The sequence below is a fragment of the Myodes glareolus genome, chromosome 10 (genome assembly GCF_982192425.1).
Source record: "Myodes glareolus chromosome 10, mMyoGla1.1, whole genome shotgun sequence".
In the NCBI taxonomy this organism is placed as follows: Eukaryota; Metazoa; Chordata; class Mammalia; order Rodentia; family Cricetidae; genus Myodes; species Myodes glareolus.
Genome location: NC_142035.1, coordinates 12,052,411 through 12,068,652, shown reverse-complemented (window position 1 = coordinate 12,068,652; position 16,242 = coordinate 12,052,411). Strand labels below are relative to the sequence as shown.

Sequence of the window (16,242 nt, the reverse complement as noted above, 5' to 3'; positions counted from 1 at the left end):
CCTGAATTTAAGCAAAATCTTGGTACTATTTCAGAGAGTGTAATGCAAATTGGCAAGGAATCAGAATGTCCTTCAAAGGTTATTAATGAGGACGAACTAACTTTTGTGTCAGAATCCTGAGCATCTCCCAATCTTTCAGTATCATTGGTTAAAATTTTGATGGGCTCTTGATCTAGTCAACCAACAGGTTGTAAAATCGGGGGATTAGGAACATAGGCCCAATATGCCAGTCCCTGTATTGTAGGGGAAGCAGACATCAAAGCTAAAAAAGCAAGAAAGTATAGACTGGGTTTTAGGGGTTTTTTTTGCTGAATGAGCAGATTTTTAGCTTTTTTGATAAGGCGTTTGATTTTTGTCCAGGTGATTTTTGAAGCCTGTGACGGAGTTGTTTTTATTTTTTTCATTTGATATATTAGATATCTCGTCTGTCTCTGTAGCTTTTTTTTGTCGTCTCCCCTGACGTCGGCCGGATGAGCCTGTCTGGTATCCAGACGGGGGGAGTCAGCATTTTGTGGAAATATATAAGCATATCCTTGTCTCGATGTTATTAAAACGTTTAGTCCTCTCTGTTGGCCAGATAGCAGATCTTTCCATAGGACTTTTGGCAAAACAGAGTTAGATTTATAGGTCCAATGTATCATTGTAGGTGTTAATTTTTTATCATTAGTATTTAAATGATTTAATATAAATAAGGTATGTGATAATAAATGATGAGGAGTAAAATATTTATGTGCTCTTTGAAGCCTTTAAATTTGTAATTTTAATATTTGATGTGTTTTTTTAATAATCCCTTGCCCCTGGGGATTATATGGGATGTCTGTAGTATGTATAATGTGCCATTGTGCATAAAAAGTCTTAAAAGCTTTAGAAATATAAGCAAGACCATTATCTGTCTTTATCTGTGAAGGCATTTTTATAATCTGAAAACATAAAGTAAGATGTTGAATAACATCTTTAATAGCTTTTCCTATATGTGCTGAGGCAACAATATAATGAGAAAAAGTATTAATAGTCATATGTACATAACATAACCTTTCAAAGGAGGGTATATGTGTTATATCTATTTGTCATAGTATATTAGGTTTTAATCCTCTAGGGTTGATTTCCATTTTTAAGGGATGATGTATAGGAGGACATTGTTGATATTGTTTAACAATGTGTCTTGTTTGTTTTTTAGTAATTTTAAACATTTTTTTAAAGTTAGTGCATTTTGATGATGCATAGCATGATTCTCTTGAGCCTCTTGTATTGTAAATGTACCTTTTTGTGTATAAAGATCAGCCATAGCATTGCCATGAGCTAAAGGTCCAGGTAAATTATGTCCTCGAATGTATCCTATAAAAAATTTCTGAGTCCTCTGATGAATTAATTGTTGTAATTCTTGTAACAAGGGGAGAATAGGGGATCTTCCAGAAAACAGAGTGGTTTTTATTGCTGGAAAAAGTGTAATTATATATTTAGAATATGAATATAAATGAAATATTTGAGGAAATTTTTTAAAGGTTAAAATTATAGCTCGAATTTCTGTTTGTTGTGCAGATGACCTGATTTTTGTTTTTATATGCATAACATCCTCATATGTAAAAACTATAGCCCTTCCTGAGGAAGAACCGTCTGTAAAAATATAGAGGGCCCCATCTAGGGGCTCAGAAGAGACCCTGATAGGAAAAATAAATTCCATATGTTTAGCAAATTCCATCAAAGGATGTCTAGGAAAATGATATAATATTTGTCCTACAAAACCTTGTAGGGACAATATCCAGTCCTTATTATGTTGTATCAATTGATCTATTTGATTTTTATTGTATGGTGTTATAATAATTTTTGGTTTATAGTTAAACATTTTTTTGGATCTTTGTCTTCTTAATAAGCAAGGAGCATATATAAGGATAATCAGCTAACATTTTTGATTGTGTGTGTGGTAAGTGTAATCATTCCAACATTCCCTGTTGCCATAGATATGCTGTAGGAGTATAGGATGTTGTAAAAATTAACAAAGACCATGGTAAGGAATAATTAATCTGTTTTATCCTAGCTTTAGCTAAGGCCTTTTCCATTAGAGATATGGCTTGTAAAGCCTCGGGAGTCATGTAACGAGAGGATTTTGGATTAGGATCCCCATGTAGAATAGAAAACAGAGGACTAAGAGCTCCTGTAGTAATTTTTAAATAAGGCCTAATCCAATTAATATCTCCTAATAATTTTTGAAAATCATTTAATGTTTTTAATTTATCTTTTTGAATAGTTAATTTTTGAGAGCTAATATACTCATCATGTATATTATGTCCTAAATAATTCAGAGGACGATTTCTTTGTAATTTTTTTAGGTGCAATTATTAGACCATGTAAAGTTAATTTTTGTATTGTATCTGTTAATAATATTTTTAATGTCTCCTTATTATTATGAGCAAGTAAAATGTTATCCATATAATGAACTATATAAGTTGATTTAAATTTTTGTCTAATATTCTTTAAAGCTTGATCCATAAATTTTTGACATAATGTAGGAGAATTTTTTATTCCTTGTGGGAGAGTAATCCATTGATATCTTCTAAAAGGTTGCTTAAAGTTAATAGAAGGAACATTAAAGGCAAAATGCTCATAATCTGCTGGATTTAATCGAATCGTAAAGAAACAATCTTGTAAATCTATAATAATAATATTCCAGCCCTGAGGTACAGCCATTGGAGATGGTAATCCTGGCTGTAAAGGTTTTATATCTTTTATATCTTTTATTATTGTATTAATTGCTCTAAGATTCTGTAACAGCCTCCATTTCCCTGATTTTTTCTTGATAACAAACATAGGAGTATTCCAAGGGCTATTGGACTCCATTATGTGTCCTTTTTTTAGTTGTTCCTGAATTAATTGTTTAAGAGCCTCCATCTTTTTTTGAATTAGGGGCCATTGACTCACCTAAATGGGTTCCTGAGTAAGCCATTCTATTTTGTCAGCATATAATCCTTTTGTAGTGGCCCCTATATAAAATTTTGTATATTTAATTGATCAGATGTTATTAATTGCATATTTAGGGATTTCAATGTGTCTCTTCCTCATAATGTAAAAGGAAGAGAGGGTATCACATAAGGCCGAATCATTTCTTTTTTTTTTATCATTTTTTTATTTTAGATGTGCAGAATTCTGCATAATTCCTGAAGTAGATCCCAGACCAAGAAGAGAGGATCTTGTTTTATGTATGGGCCATGAACTAGGCCAGTTTGCGGCAGAGACACAAGTTCTGTCTGCATCGGTGTCCAGCAGGCCCTTGAACTTATGTCCATTTAACTTAATTATTTTAAATGGGCGTTTATCTAAGTTTTGAATCCAAAAAACCCCTTCAGTGGATCCAAATTGTCCTTGCCCTCGTTCATTCTTTAAAACTTTATTAGGTAAATTAATATAAGGCAGCAGTAATAGTTGAGCAATTGTTTGTCCCTTATGAATCTGAATAGTTTTAGATAATGGTTTTATTATGACCTTAATGTCATTTTTTGTGTCTGTATTTATGACATCTGGCATAACCTTAAAATTTTTTTGATAATTGGAACTTTTTCCTATAATAAGTCCCATAGTCTGTGGCAACAATGTTCCTTTTATTGATGTAGGTACTAAGGCAATGTCATCCCATTTAGAAAGAATCATATCCTTTGAGCTAGCCAAACAAGACCAGCATTACCTGGTGTTGCTCTAGGCAACTTATGTATGGTAAACTTTGGAGCCTTAGGATTTAAAATTCCTGGCTCTGATTCTTTGGCTGGCTTCTCCTCTCCCTTTGGTGCGGGGTTAGGAGAGCACCCCTGATATAGTTTTTTGATTCTTTTAGTTTCTCTTTTTTCTTCTTAGGGAGGGGGGAATCGTCCTTATGTCATTTTGATTTATATTTATTTTTTTAGTGCTTTCCCTTTTTGCATCGGGGACAAAGTCCGGGAGTTCCTCTTTGCCCTGTTTTGTTGGGCTTTTTGTAGTTTTTTTGCATATGTCCTGGTTTCCCATAATTATAACAAGTGAGAGATGAGGAGTCTCTTGCATCTCCTCCATATGTCTTTTTAACATAGGCGCTGAATTTCTGACCCTTCATTGTTGCAGCATAAGCCATTCCTTGGACTATAGCTGGTGAGGCATCAAGACATGCTTTAATGTAATCTTGAATGGTTCCCGCTTTTTTTTTGTGGGCGAATTAAATCTCAACATAGAGCATTAGCATTCTCCCAGGCTAACTGTTTCAACAAAATATTCGTTCCTTTAGAAGGAGGAAACATTCTATAAATAGCCTCCTCAAGCCGGGAAATGAATTTCTGGTAAGGTTCTTTAATACCCTGTTTAATACTAGCCAATGTTTCTCCTTTGGTTCCTGGAGGAGGCAATTTGTGCCATGCCTGTATTGCATTCTGCGTAATGGCCTCAAGAATTTTCTTTTGTATCCTAGTTTGAGATTGAGGCGTTGTATAATCTTTTGTCCACATTAACATAGACATTGTGGGCTTAGGACCTCTCTTTTTAAGGGACTGAATTATAGTCTCCTTTGATTGATCTTCATAGTCAGTTCTTTATAATATATAATCATCAGGCGATAAAGTTGCCTTAGCAGTTTGTATCCAATCATAAGGTGTGAGCCATAGGCTTGCGACCATGTCAAGAATCTGTAAAGTATATGGTGCAGAGGCTCCTACCGTTTTAATGGCATTCTGCAGTTCTTTTAATGTCTTCAGTGGCAAAGGTTCCCATATGGGAGCATCATCTTCCCCTAATTGCTCTGACATGGGGAATGTAGCAAAAGTAGTATCGCCTAATTTATGAGCCTCAGCCATTGTGCCTCGAAATCCCACGGGGGGGTAGAGGAGATCGGCTGTAGCTCTTAAAAGGCCTTGTTTTTCTCAGATCTAAAGGCTTATTATCTGAGCAATCTTTAAAATTATTCTCAAACTCTTGCTCTGCCATTTGATCATCTAGTTTCCTTTTTCCATCATTATTGTTAGCATTTAGCCCCTTAGAACAAGTTGTTGCATAATTTGTAGGAGCAGATGATTTAAGAGGCTTTCTCTCCTCCTTAGTCCCAACTTCTGGACCGACCTCATCATATGCAGGGGAGTCAGGCTCAGAGGCCGTTTCCCTAATAAGTCCTTTAAGCGGAGTCTCCTCTGAGAGGATCTCCCGTAATTGCAACCATAATGAATATGCTTGTGGGGGCAGCGTCTTTTTTCTGTTCTTTTGAACATATTGACGCATTTCTTTCCCTACCCTTTTCCATTCATCAAGAGTCATAGTACCTTCCTCCATGAACCAAGGGCTAACATCCTTAATGAACATCAAAAATTGCCCCAAAGTTTTAGAAGACATTAGGAACCCTGACTTTGTTAACATTTTTTGTAACATAGTTATCAACATCCTTTCATTTTTTGTCATTGATTGCCCCATGATTTCCGGCGATTACTTATGTTAACCGGCAATTATTTCTTCCGGCGGGACTGCAGATCCCTGGTAAGAGTCGTTCCTGAAAACTAATAAAAGGAAAAGCAAGAAAAGAGAAAGATTACCTGTCCTTCAAGTCCCTGTTCGGGCGCCAGTGTAGCAGACTACCACTTGTTTCTCTTTCTAAAGTGGGTGTGTGTCATTAAAGCAGAGGGGATTGAGCTCTAGGTGAATGCTGTCTAAGACCAGGTGTTTAGTACTTGGCCTGCCACAGGCCGACTACAATGGCCCAATGTACTCACAATATCTTAAGAGAAAGCACTCCCTTCTGGATCTGTCACTGAAAGAGGTTACAAGATTTTAGGAAGACTGGTGTGTGAAGTCCCCACCCCCAAGTGACACAACAGAGAAAAGCACAGTACACAGCTCTGAGAACTGGGCTCACGTCTCTGCTCCACGTAATGCTGTTGACCCCAACCAGTGAGGCCCAGAGAGAGCCTCAGGTGAAAACTACTGCATCCAAATTGTCCTTTATTCTCAGTAAGGGGTTCAAATCAGTCTTTGGAGTAGCCAGTCTCCTGCTGTCACAGTAGCACAGAGTAAATGCTGCTAAGGGCCAGACCCTAGGCTTACTGAAGACGACGCCTGCGTTCCTATCTAGCTTCCAGCCTCTATGTCTGCACTGGCTGCTCACGAACAACAGAATGAAACACTGTCACTATGTGGTGTGATGTCATGTACCACATTCTCCTGAAAACTGCAGGGTAGCACCCTGGCACCTGTTTCTTGCCTAAGTTGCTAGTTCTTGCGGGTTCCCTCTGACTGACCATAGCTTTTCTGTCCCCAGCGGTGAGGATGACCTGAAGCCGCAGCAGTCACAGGAGCGGTCCAGCCCTATGGTATCTGCTTCAGCAGAACCTAACTCAAGCCTGCTTGGTAAGCCTGAATCCTCTTCCCCATTCTGGGCCTTAGGGAAGGAAGTGAGTTTACCTCCCACTCTTCTGCAGCTTGCTCCTGTCCAGCTGTAGTTCCAGGCCCATACTGGTCTAGCCTCATGGCCAAAAGGATTTTAGCCAACTCCTGGTCTGTCCCATTCTCTTCCTTCTTTCTTCGCCGGGGTCTCACCACCTCTTCCTCTTCAATCACTCGGTCTGCTTGAATCAGGTCGGCTTCCTCAGCGATGTCAATCAGGGAACCCTCCTCTTCCCCTTCCTCCTCCTCTTCCCCTTCTGCCTGGGCTAAGAGAGGAAGCGGGAGGAACAAGGACACCCATAAGAGCTCACACACCAACAGTTTCACAGCAACAGCAGTGAAGGGAAGTGAGAGCAATGTTAGGGACAGAGACCTAACATTTTTGTATGTTTGTTTTGTTACACTTTGTGATGGTTTAATAATCAGATTTAAAAAAAAAAGGCTTTTTTTTTTTTTCTTTTTGGAGACAGAGTCTCATCCTGGAATGCTCTATGAAGACCAGGCTGGCCTTGAGCTGTAACAGATCTGCCTGCCTCTGGCCTCAAACTTACAGAGATTCACCTCCCTGTGCCACCTGAATGCTGGGACTAAAGGCAAGTGCCACCACTGCCCGGCCAAAACTGTTTTTTAAGAAAGGTTTTACTCTATCAAATATACAAATGAGGGTAAGGAAAAATAAAATGTAAAGGTGAAAATTACTTATTTTTAACGTGTATGAGTTTTTGCCTGCATGTATGCCTGTGCACCACAAGTGTGCCTGATGTCGGTGTGGGGGCTGAGGACTAGATGTTTGTGAGCTGCCATGTATCTTAACTGCGGAGCCCTCTCTCCAGCCTCTCACTCTGTAGTTTTTGTTTCTTCTCTGAGTCAGTCTTGCCATATAGCCTAGGCTGGCCTCTGACTTCTAGGATTATAATTGTACACAACCATATGTTAAGTTCTCTGGTTTTTTACATTGACTTTTATTATTATCAGTATGTGCATATGTGTGTTGAGAAAAATTCTCACATAGATCAAGCTGGCCTTGAAGTTGTTATATGGTTGGGTATTTTGAGACAGGGTTTCTCAACAGTCCTGCCTGTCCTAGAACTCGCTATGTAGACCAAGATGGTTTTGAATTCACAAAGATCTGCCTCTGCCTACCTAGAGTTGGGATTAAAGGCATGTGTCACCACGCCTGCTTTCAGAGGTGCAGAGGACAGAACCTCAGCTTTGTGCACGAAGGCCAGCAGTCTGCTGGGCTCTAACCCCCAGGTTCTAATAAGCACGTCCATGTACGCACTGAACAACGTACTCTTTCGTTTGTAGTATGCCTGTTCTAATAAGCACTGCCAGGTACGCACTGAACAACAGTACTCTTTCGTTTGTAGTATGCCTGCTCAGTGTGCGCCTCACTTTCCTGCAGTCTTCTGCTGACTGACTCAGACTTGTGAGTTATGTGGTTCTGGCTTTCGCCACACTCCAGCTGAAGGCGCGCTGGGCCACATGGACTCCTTACCTGTGCTCTCAGGTCCTGCTGGAGGAGCGCTGTGAGTGAAAGAACCCACACCAAGTCCCAGCCATTCAAGCATCATGGAATGCTTCGAGGGCTGGACACAGACCCAGTCAGCATCCTGTGAAGGAAGAATTGTCAGTCGTGAGACTTCTATGACAACCGGTATGAAGACAGTGTCTCCTCAGGGAAGTTAAAATTCTTTCCTCTGGGCAGTGATGGCACACACACCTTTAATCCCAGCCTGGTCTAAGGAGTGAGTTTCAGGACAGCCAGGGCTACACAGAGGGACCCTGTCTCAGGAAACAAACAAACAAACAAAAAAACAAAACCAAAAACCAAAAAAACAAAAAATTTCCTGAGGACAAATTTCAAGAGCAGGTTCTTTCTTAATCTGTATGAAGTTCTGAGTTTTAACCCAAACACAGAAAATCTAAACACAAACCTTAAGGTACAGAGGCTATTAGGTTGCTGATATATATCTGTGATCTTAGCACTTGGGAGATGACTTAAAGGGACCAGAGGTCTCAAGGCCAGCCTCAGTTATATAGTGAGTTAGAGACCAGTATGGGCTACCTGTGCTCTCACCTTAAAATAAATGAATGAATGAATGAATGAATGAAATGGGGAGGCTACAAAACTGGAACATTTAATACCGTTTACACAAAATGTTAAAATCAAATATCTAGTCTGTCCTGACCAAGTCAAGAGAACCCTAGCAACAAGAAGCCTTTGTACCAAATGGCAGTGGGCAGCTGGAGCTGAGCTGTACCTTTCAGATGGCTAGAGGCTTCTCTGTCCCACTGTTTCCCACCAGCCCAGTGAGACAAGCCAGCTACCTTACAGAGACGGTCTTCGTGACTCCCAGCAGGGCCCTCTGAAGGCTGGCAGTGTAACTGCTTACTTGGGATCACACTGGCACAAACGCCACAGTATATGCCCTACACTGTCAACTCCCAAGTCTTTGAAATGAAAGGTTAAGATTTTCTTCCATATGACACTTATAACTGGGCACAATGTCATAAGTCTATAATTCCAGCATCTGGGAGATGAGGGCAGGAGGATCAGGAGTTCCAGGTCATCATGGCTGTGGATTACACAATGAATGCAAAGACAACCTGAGATAGATGAGACTGTCCCAAAAACAAGCTAGAGAGACAGCTCAGCAGTGAAGAGCACTGGCAGATTTTCCAGGGGCCTGAGTTCAAATTCCAGCTAGCATCTACATGGTGTTCATAACTGTTTCTAACTTCAGATACAGGGCATAGTGCTTTCTTCTGGTCCCTGTGGGCACCAAGCATAAAAGCGGTGCACACACATACATGCAGGCAAAACACCCACCCATGCACATAAAAATAAAATTAAACAAAAGCAAAGCCCACCTTTAATCACAGAACTTGAGAGACAGAGGCAGCTGGATCTCTTAAGAGTTTGAGATCAGCCTGGTCTAGATAGTGAGACCCTATCTCAAACAAAACAAAATAAAACAAAAACCAAACAAACAAAAAACCAAAAAAAAAACAGCTGGACAGTGGCGACACACGCCTTTAATCCCACCACTAGGGAGGCAGAGACAAGCAGATCTCAGTGAGTTGGAGGCCAGCCTGGTCTACAAAATGAGTTCCAGGACAGCCAGACACAGAGAAACCCTGTCTCAAAACAAAAACAAAACCAACAAAATAAATAAAATAAAATAATAAAAAAACAAAGAGTTCCAAACAGAAACTCCAGAAACACTTGAGTTCTGAGGGTTATAGATATTAACTTGTTTGTTTATATAGTAATCCTCTAACAATGAAGTTGATCAGTAAAAAATTCTATTTTTTGCTGTTTTTGGAGACAGCATTTCAAGGTGCATCCTTAGAACTCACTATGTTACTCCAGGCTGGTCTGGAGCCTGCAGTGATCTTGTCTCTGCTGCTGGGAGCTAGGCATGTGCCACTGTATCTCCTGAAATTGCCACATTTCTCTAAGCCAAATTTACAAGTGCTAGCAGCTTCACAGTGTTCAACTTGATGCTACTGTTTCGTGTGTGTGTGTGTGTGTGTGTGTGTGTGTGTGTGTGTGTGCGTGCGCGTGCACGTGCTGGGGACCACTTGCAGAACCCTGCTCTTTTGTTAGTTAAGTACTCTTTTACTAAACAAACCTCCAAACCCCAACATAATGTTAGCCTCATCTTGTAGGAGAATAACTAGGCATATAAAATCAAGTAACTTGTCCAAAGCAAAGCCCATTCAGGTTCAAACCCGGCAGAGTACTACAGAGCCTGGGTCCTGACAAGGGCCCTCAATGGCTTCTCATCTCCAGAGGACACTCTTCATCAGCAGCATTAGACCTACAGACAAGTAAGGCTCTGGCCCACGGCTTCTTCTGGAGTTGCCTCCATGTGCTGAGCACCCTCCGGGCAGCCCTACCTGCACAGGTCCATTCACGAGGCTGTCCCAGTGCCGGGGAGAGATGTACTTCTCCAGGTACTGCTCCCGAACAACACCATGCATAGTGCATTCCAGTGTCTTGGCCCCTTCAAGAAGTTCTTGCTCTGATTCCTTCATCTCTGTCACAATCTGCCAAGAACAGAAAGAAATACGATGAAGAAACATTCTCTCCCAATGCTGGCCTCTGCCCTGAGAGAAAATAAAGAGAAGAAAGGAAAAGCAAGAATGAATAAGAAGCCAGGTGGTGGCGGCGCACACATTTAAGCCCAGCACTCGGGAGGCAGAGGCAGGAGGATCTCTGTGAGTTTGAGACCAGCTTGATTTACAGAGCAAATTACAGGACAAGCTTCAAAGCTACAGAGAAACCCTGTCTAGTAAAACCAAAAATAAATAAATAAATAAATAAATAAATAGTGAATGAATGACTAATAAACACACCAGTGAGTCAATAACAGTTTCTTGAGTACAGCATGCGGTCTTGAAACCCACAGATGAGAGTTCAATGGCTGCCCAGGCAATAAACAGGGCAAGCAAAGGAGGACCCAGGGGCACAGGCCCCAAGGTGCTCTGGATCAGACTTCAAGCCTCACAGCCTCTTTTCCTCCTTGATAATAAGACCTGGTTTTTTTTTCTCCACTTGTTTAAAAGACAGGTTCTTGCTACATTGCCCAGGCTATTCACAAACTTCTGGTTTAACCAATCCCTCCTGCCTCAATTATTTCCCTAATAGCTGAGAATAAAGTCTGTGCCACCGTACCCAGTTATGATTTTGATTGGGCACCCTGCTCAGATAAAAGACACGCCCACCTTTAATCCCTGCATTTGGGAGGCAGAGGCAGGCAGATCTTTGCGTTTTGTGGCCAGCCTGGTCTACAGAATGAGTTCTAGGACATCCAGGACTACACAGAGAAAACCTGTCTTGAAAAACAAACAAAGACACTTCACAGTAGGCTGTGTTGTAGATAATTTGGGGGTAGCAGACGGAAGGTCCTGGTAGGAGCAAGAGAGGAACTTTTTCACCCTTTGACTTGGGCACCAGAAGATTAGCAGAATGAAATGCTAGAAGGAAGCTGGTCCTTCAGAGGGCTGAGAAGTTTGCCAGAAAGCAGCTGCTGTGTTAGCTATTCCAGTGCCGGGACTTACGCTCATGTAGGCCCTTCGCAGGTGCATGGGGAGGTTGCGGCGGAATTCCCGCTTGTTCCTCAGCTCCCTCAGGGTGAACTGCTTTAGGATTTCACTGTTGCTCCTTCCACCCACTCGTACAATGCTGGTCTTCTGACACCTATAAATGCCTGTGAAGCAACATGGAGTATTCCAGGGCTGAGAAGAGCAAGATGCTGACCTGGCCCAGATGAGAGTTGTGTGTTCTAGGATCTTATCTCAATTGGTCCCTTAGGGAGCAAACCTGTGCTTACAGGGCATTCACCTCACTTTGTGTGAGGAGGCTACAAATAAAATGTGGGCTGCCAAGCAGAAAAGTGTAGTACTTAAGAGCAAGATGATGGCCTGGCGGTAAAGCAGTCAGATCTGTGTGATTATTTTGGGGGTTAAGCTAGCTGGGCGGCCGGGACAACAAGTAGTCCGCGCATCCTGTTACAAAATGGCGCCCAATGTGGGCTCCAGGCAGCCAGGGCTACACAGAGAAACTCTGTCTCAAACAAACAACAACAAAAGGTGTAAGGCCATGGACCTAAGACAAATGGGGAGAACGTTCCGGCTTTAAGACTTAATGCCGCCGAATAGTCAGGCACTGAACTGGTGGCTGCTCTGTGTAAGAACCAGAGACAGTAGCAATGTCCCTGTGTGGCTACAGTATGAGTAAGTAAGCCCATCTCTGCAGCCCTAGCACAGCAGCAGAAGCAAATGGCCAAGACCTGGGGCCCATTCCACACATGCTGCTTATATGACGGAGACTCAGCTTTTGATTTGCTTTCCACTGGCTCATTAAACCACTGATTCTAACGCCCACAGCTCTACTACTGAAGGACCTGCTGCTGGAAATGCACAGAGGATCTGAGCTGGCTGCTAGGCCGAGTCTACCAGGGCTTACATTGGTGGAAAAAGCACAGAGAAATACAGAGCAAGGTATTTCAAAAGGAAGAATGCATACTTATTTATTCATTGGAGCAAATAGCACTAAAAAGATTTATTTTATCTTTATTTTGTCTATGGAAGACAAAAGAGGGTAACTGATCCCCTGGAGTTGGTGCCACAGGTAGACTGAAAGGTGTTCATTGTGGTGCTGGGAACTGAAGTCACACCCTTTGGAAGAGCACTCAGCCATCTCTCCAGCTCCTAATGAGTATTTTTTTGAGTGATTAACATGTTGTGTAAGTACAGTAAGAATCTTTCTAGCCCTTAATGTTTATAGTCCATAGCACAGACCAAAAAGAAAAAAGAAAAAAAAAATTACTGGCTGCTCTTCTAGAGGACCTGGGTTTGATTTCCAGCACCAACACAGCAGCTCACAACTGCTGTAACTCCAGTTTCAGGGCACTGGATTCCCCTTTAAAGTCTGATAGCACTAGGCATTCATGTGCTATCACAGACATACATGCAGGCAAGTGCCCAAACACATGAAACAAAAATAAATTAATCTTCAAAAAATCAAAATTAAGGGCTGGAGATATGGCTCAGTGGTTAAGAGCACTGGCTGCTCTTCAAGAGGTCCTGAGTTCAATTCCCAGAACTGACATGGTGTCTCACAGCCATCTTAATGATACCTGATGCCCTCTTCTGGCCTGCAGTTATACACGCAGAGCACTCATACATAAAATATAAATAAAAAATATACATAAAATATAAATAAAAAAATTTTTAAAATATCAAAATAAAAAAATACAAAAAGAACAGAGAAAAGAGACATAATCTGGGGGCAATGGGGTAAGTGTACTTGAGACATGAGTTGGTACAACCTGGGCTGAATGCACTCAAGCTGAGTGGGGAAGGCAGAAGGGGATAGCTAAGTGAGAAGAATCCTAGCTATCCTGGTTGGGAAGCAGAAACAAAGGCAGAGAGCTCACAGCCCAGTGTAGGGAAGATCAGTAAGCCTTGCATCTCAGGGGACCTACTAGACAAAGACAAGAAAGCAAGTAAGGTTGCTGACATGTCGTGCGCATATGCTTGCCTATCTGTGACTGTGTGATGCTGAGGATGGAGCCCAGGGTCTTGTGATGCACCAGGAAGTGCTCCTCCACCGGGCTGTATCTCCAACCCCAGTAGAAAACAACTTTGCCTGGAGACATTTATTACCTTCTAGAAACTGATCCAAAGCATGATTAGTATAACATACGACCAAGATGGGGAACTTCTGGGCACTAATTTGCCAAACAGACTCGTTTCTCAAAAGGGCCTGAACAATTTTTAGACCCACATAAGTTTTGCCTAGAAAAGAAAAAAAAGACAAGTTACAAAATGGACATTTTTTTCAGTTTAATATTTTTATTAACTTAAAAGGTGAACAACTGTGTATTTCAAATCTTGTTAAACATATTTATCTGAAATTTGCTTACATGGAGAAAAGACAGACAGAATTTCAAATAACAGTCCACTATCTGCTTCAAAACATTCTCATTAGCCAGATATGTTGGCACAGACTCTTGAAACATAGAGGCGGAAGGATTACTGTGAACTCAAGGTCAACCTGGACTTCATAGTGAGACTCTTCTAAAACAAAGAATTATTCCTCCTTCTTCCATAAGAATGCATTGGAAGACAAAAGATTTTATAATGCATAAAAGCTAGATGAGCTGGGCGGTGGTGGTGCACACCTTTAATCCCAACACTCAGGAGGCAGAGACAGGTGGATCTCTGGGAGTTCAAGGCCAACCTGATCTATAGAGCGAGTTCCAGGGCAGGCTCCAAAGCTACAGAGGAACCCTGTCTTGAAAAACAAAACAAAACAATCAAGCTATATGAAAACAAATAAACAAACAAACAAAACCCCCAAAAAATCCAACTTTCTCTCTCTTTCTTTGTTTCTTGAGACAGGATTTCTCTGTGGAACCACCATGATGGCTATCCTCTGGAACTCACAGAGATCTGCCTCTCTCTCCCTCTCTCCCTCCCTCTCTCTCTCTTGGACATGCCTCTTGTAGCCCAGTTTAACCTGAAACTTACCACGTAGCAGAAGATGACCTTGAACTCCTGATCCTTCTGCCTCTACTTTTCTAGAGCTAGGATTATAGATGCGAACCACTGCTTGATTATTTGGTGCTGGCTTTGTGCATGCCAGCCACACATGCAACCTGCCTAAATTACATGCCTGGCCTATATGAAAAATTCTGGTATCTTTCACTTTTAACTCTGATAATGAAGATCTAGAAGGCACAAATGGTCATATTTCAGTTAAATAACAATACTCCAGGAAGCCTTGATTTGTTTCCATAGTTACTCCAAACCATGCCTTCCCCTTTCCATATCCCTCTCCTTACAGGAGTCTTGGGCTGCTGGCTCCTGTCTGTGTGCACACTTCACTGACTTACAAGATGGGGACTCTACAAATAACAACTACCATCTCATCGTCCTGCCTTAGCCTCCCTGTCATCACAGGATGCCAGTCTCAAAATTTAGACCCTGTAAAAGGACTAATAAATTACTTAGAATAAATTACTCATTTATGGAGGGACAGTGTCTATGCTGCCCAGGCTGATCTTCACTTCCTGAGCCCAAGTGATCCTCCTACCTTCCAAGCAGTTGAGCTACAGTAGGTATATACTCGCTTATAAAATATTTTTAAAAATCCATTTGTTGTTGTCTTGAGATACCACGTCATGTGGCCCATGCTGGCCTTGAACTCTTGTTCCTCCTTAGGCCACCTTCCAAATGGTAGATTCACAGAGAGACGGGTCACAGCAATGGATCAATTTTCTTCCACCCTCACAAGATAGGGTTTCTCTGTGTAGCCCTAGCTGTCCTGGAACCTTACTCTGTAGACCAATCTAGCCTCAAACTCAGAAATCTGTATATCTCTGCCTCATACGTGCTGGGAGTTAATTTAAAAAAAAAAAATCAATCTTGGGGCTGGAGAAATGGCTCTGTAGTTAAGAGCACTGGCTGTTCTTCCAGAGGACCTGAGTTCAATTCCCAGCACCCACACGGCAGCTCACAGCTGTCTGTAATTCCAGTTCCAGGTCTGCCATCATCACACATGCACGCAGGCAAAACAACCAATATGTATAGAATAAAGATAGTTTAAAAAAAATCTTTAAAAAAATTTAAAAATACATTGAGATGGTTTGAAATGTAAGCAGCACAGATGAGTCTGCTAGAGAGTCTTGGAGCCACATGGTCTTACTGGAGTAATCCATGTAAGGACCCCTGTGTCCCCAAGTCCATACAGAGACAGTGCTCCTTTCCAGGGGGCCTCCTTCTCTCTTTCTTTCTTCCATCCTTTTTTTCCTTTCCTCCTCTTCCTTCCTTCCAAGATTTATTTATCTATGTATATGAGTACTCAGTCTTCCTGTACGTCTGCACAACAGAAGAGAGCACCAGATCCCATTACAGATGGTTCTGAGCCACCATGTGGGTACTGGGGACTAAGCTCAGGTCCTCTGGACCTGTGTTCTCACCACTGAGCCATCTCCCCAGTCCTTCTTTTACTTTTTTTTTTTAAAACATACAAATAACAGCAAACTCTTTTCAGTGTTTATTTGCTTTATCCATTAATGTATGTTGGAGATAGTTCCCTGCTGGTACACAGAGACACATTCCACCTGCCTTTGAATAATTTTCAGCCAGCTCCCCCTTTATCTTTATCGTTTGTTTTTTTTTTTTCTTTCAGTTATGATTTCTCTGTAGCTTTGGTGTCTGTCCTGGAACTAGTTCTTGTAGACCAGGCTGGCCTTGAACTCACAAAGATCTGCCTGCTACTACCTCCAGAGTGCTAGGATTAAAGGCATGCGCCACCACCACCTGGCTTCTTTTCTTTTTCTT

The 16,242-nt window shown here is 41.5% G+C and overlaps 1 protein-coding gene across 7 annotated transcripts in view; it reads right to left on the bottom strand.

Annotated features, from left to right (window-relative positions):
* Znfx1 (zinc finger NFX1-type containing 1) overlaps positions 1-16,242 on the bottom strand; it is a 39,215-nt gene that overhangs the window by 10,580 nt on the left and 12,393 nt on the right. For all 7 annotated transcript variants that reach the window (XM_048441121.3, XM_048441118.3, XM_048441119.3 and 4 more), the window contains 5 exons: positions 13,561-13,692; positions 11,452-11,600; positions 10,288-10,437; positions 7,880-7,994; positions 6,400-6,647 (listed from right to left, as the gene is read on the bottom strand). In XM_048441121.3, coding sequence (XP_048297078.3) covers positions 6,400-6,647; positions 7,880-7,994; positions 10,288-10,437; positions 11,452-11,600; positions 13,561-13,692 — 794 coding nt within the window. The remainder of the gene's footprint in view (positions 1-6,399; positions 6,648-7,879; positions 7,995-10,287; positions 10,438-11,451; positions 11,601-13,560; positions 13,693-16,242) is intronic.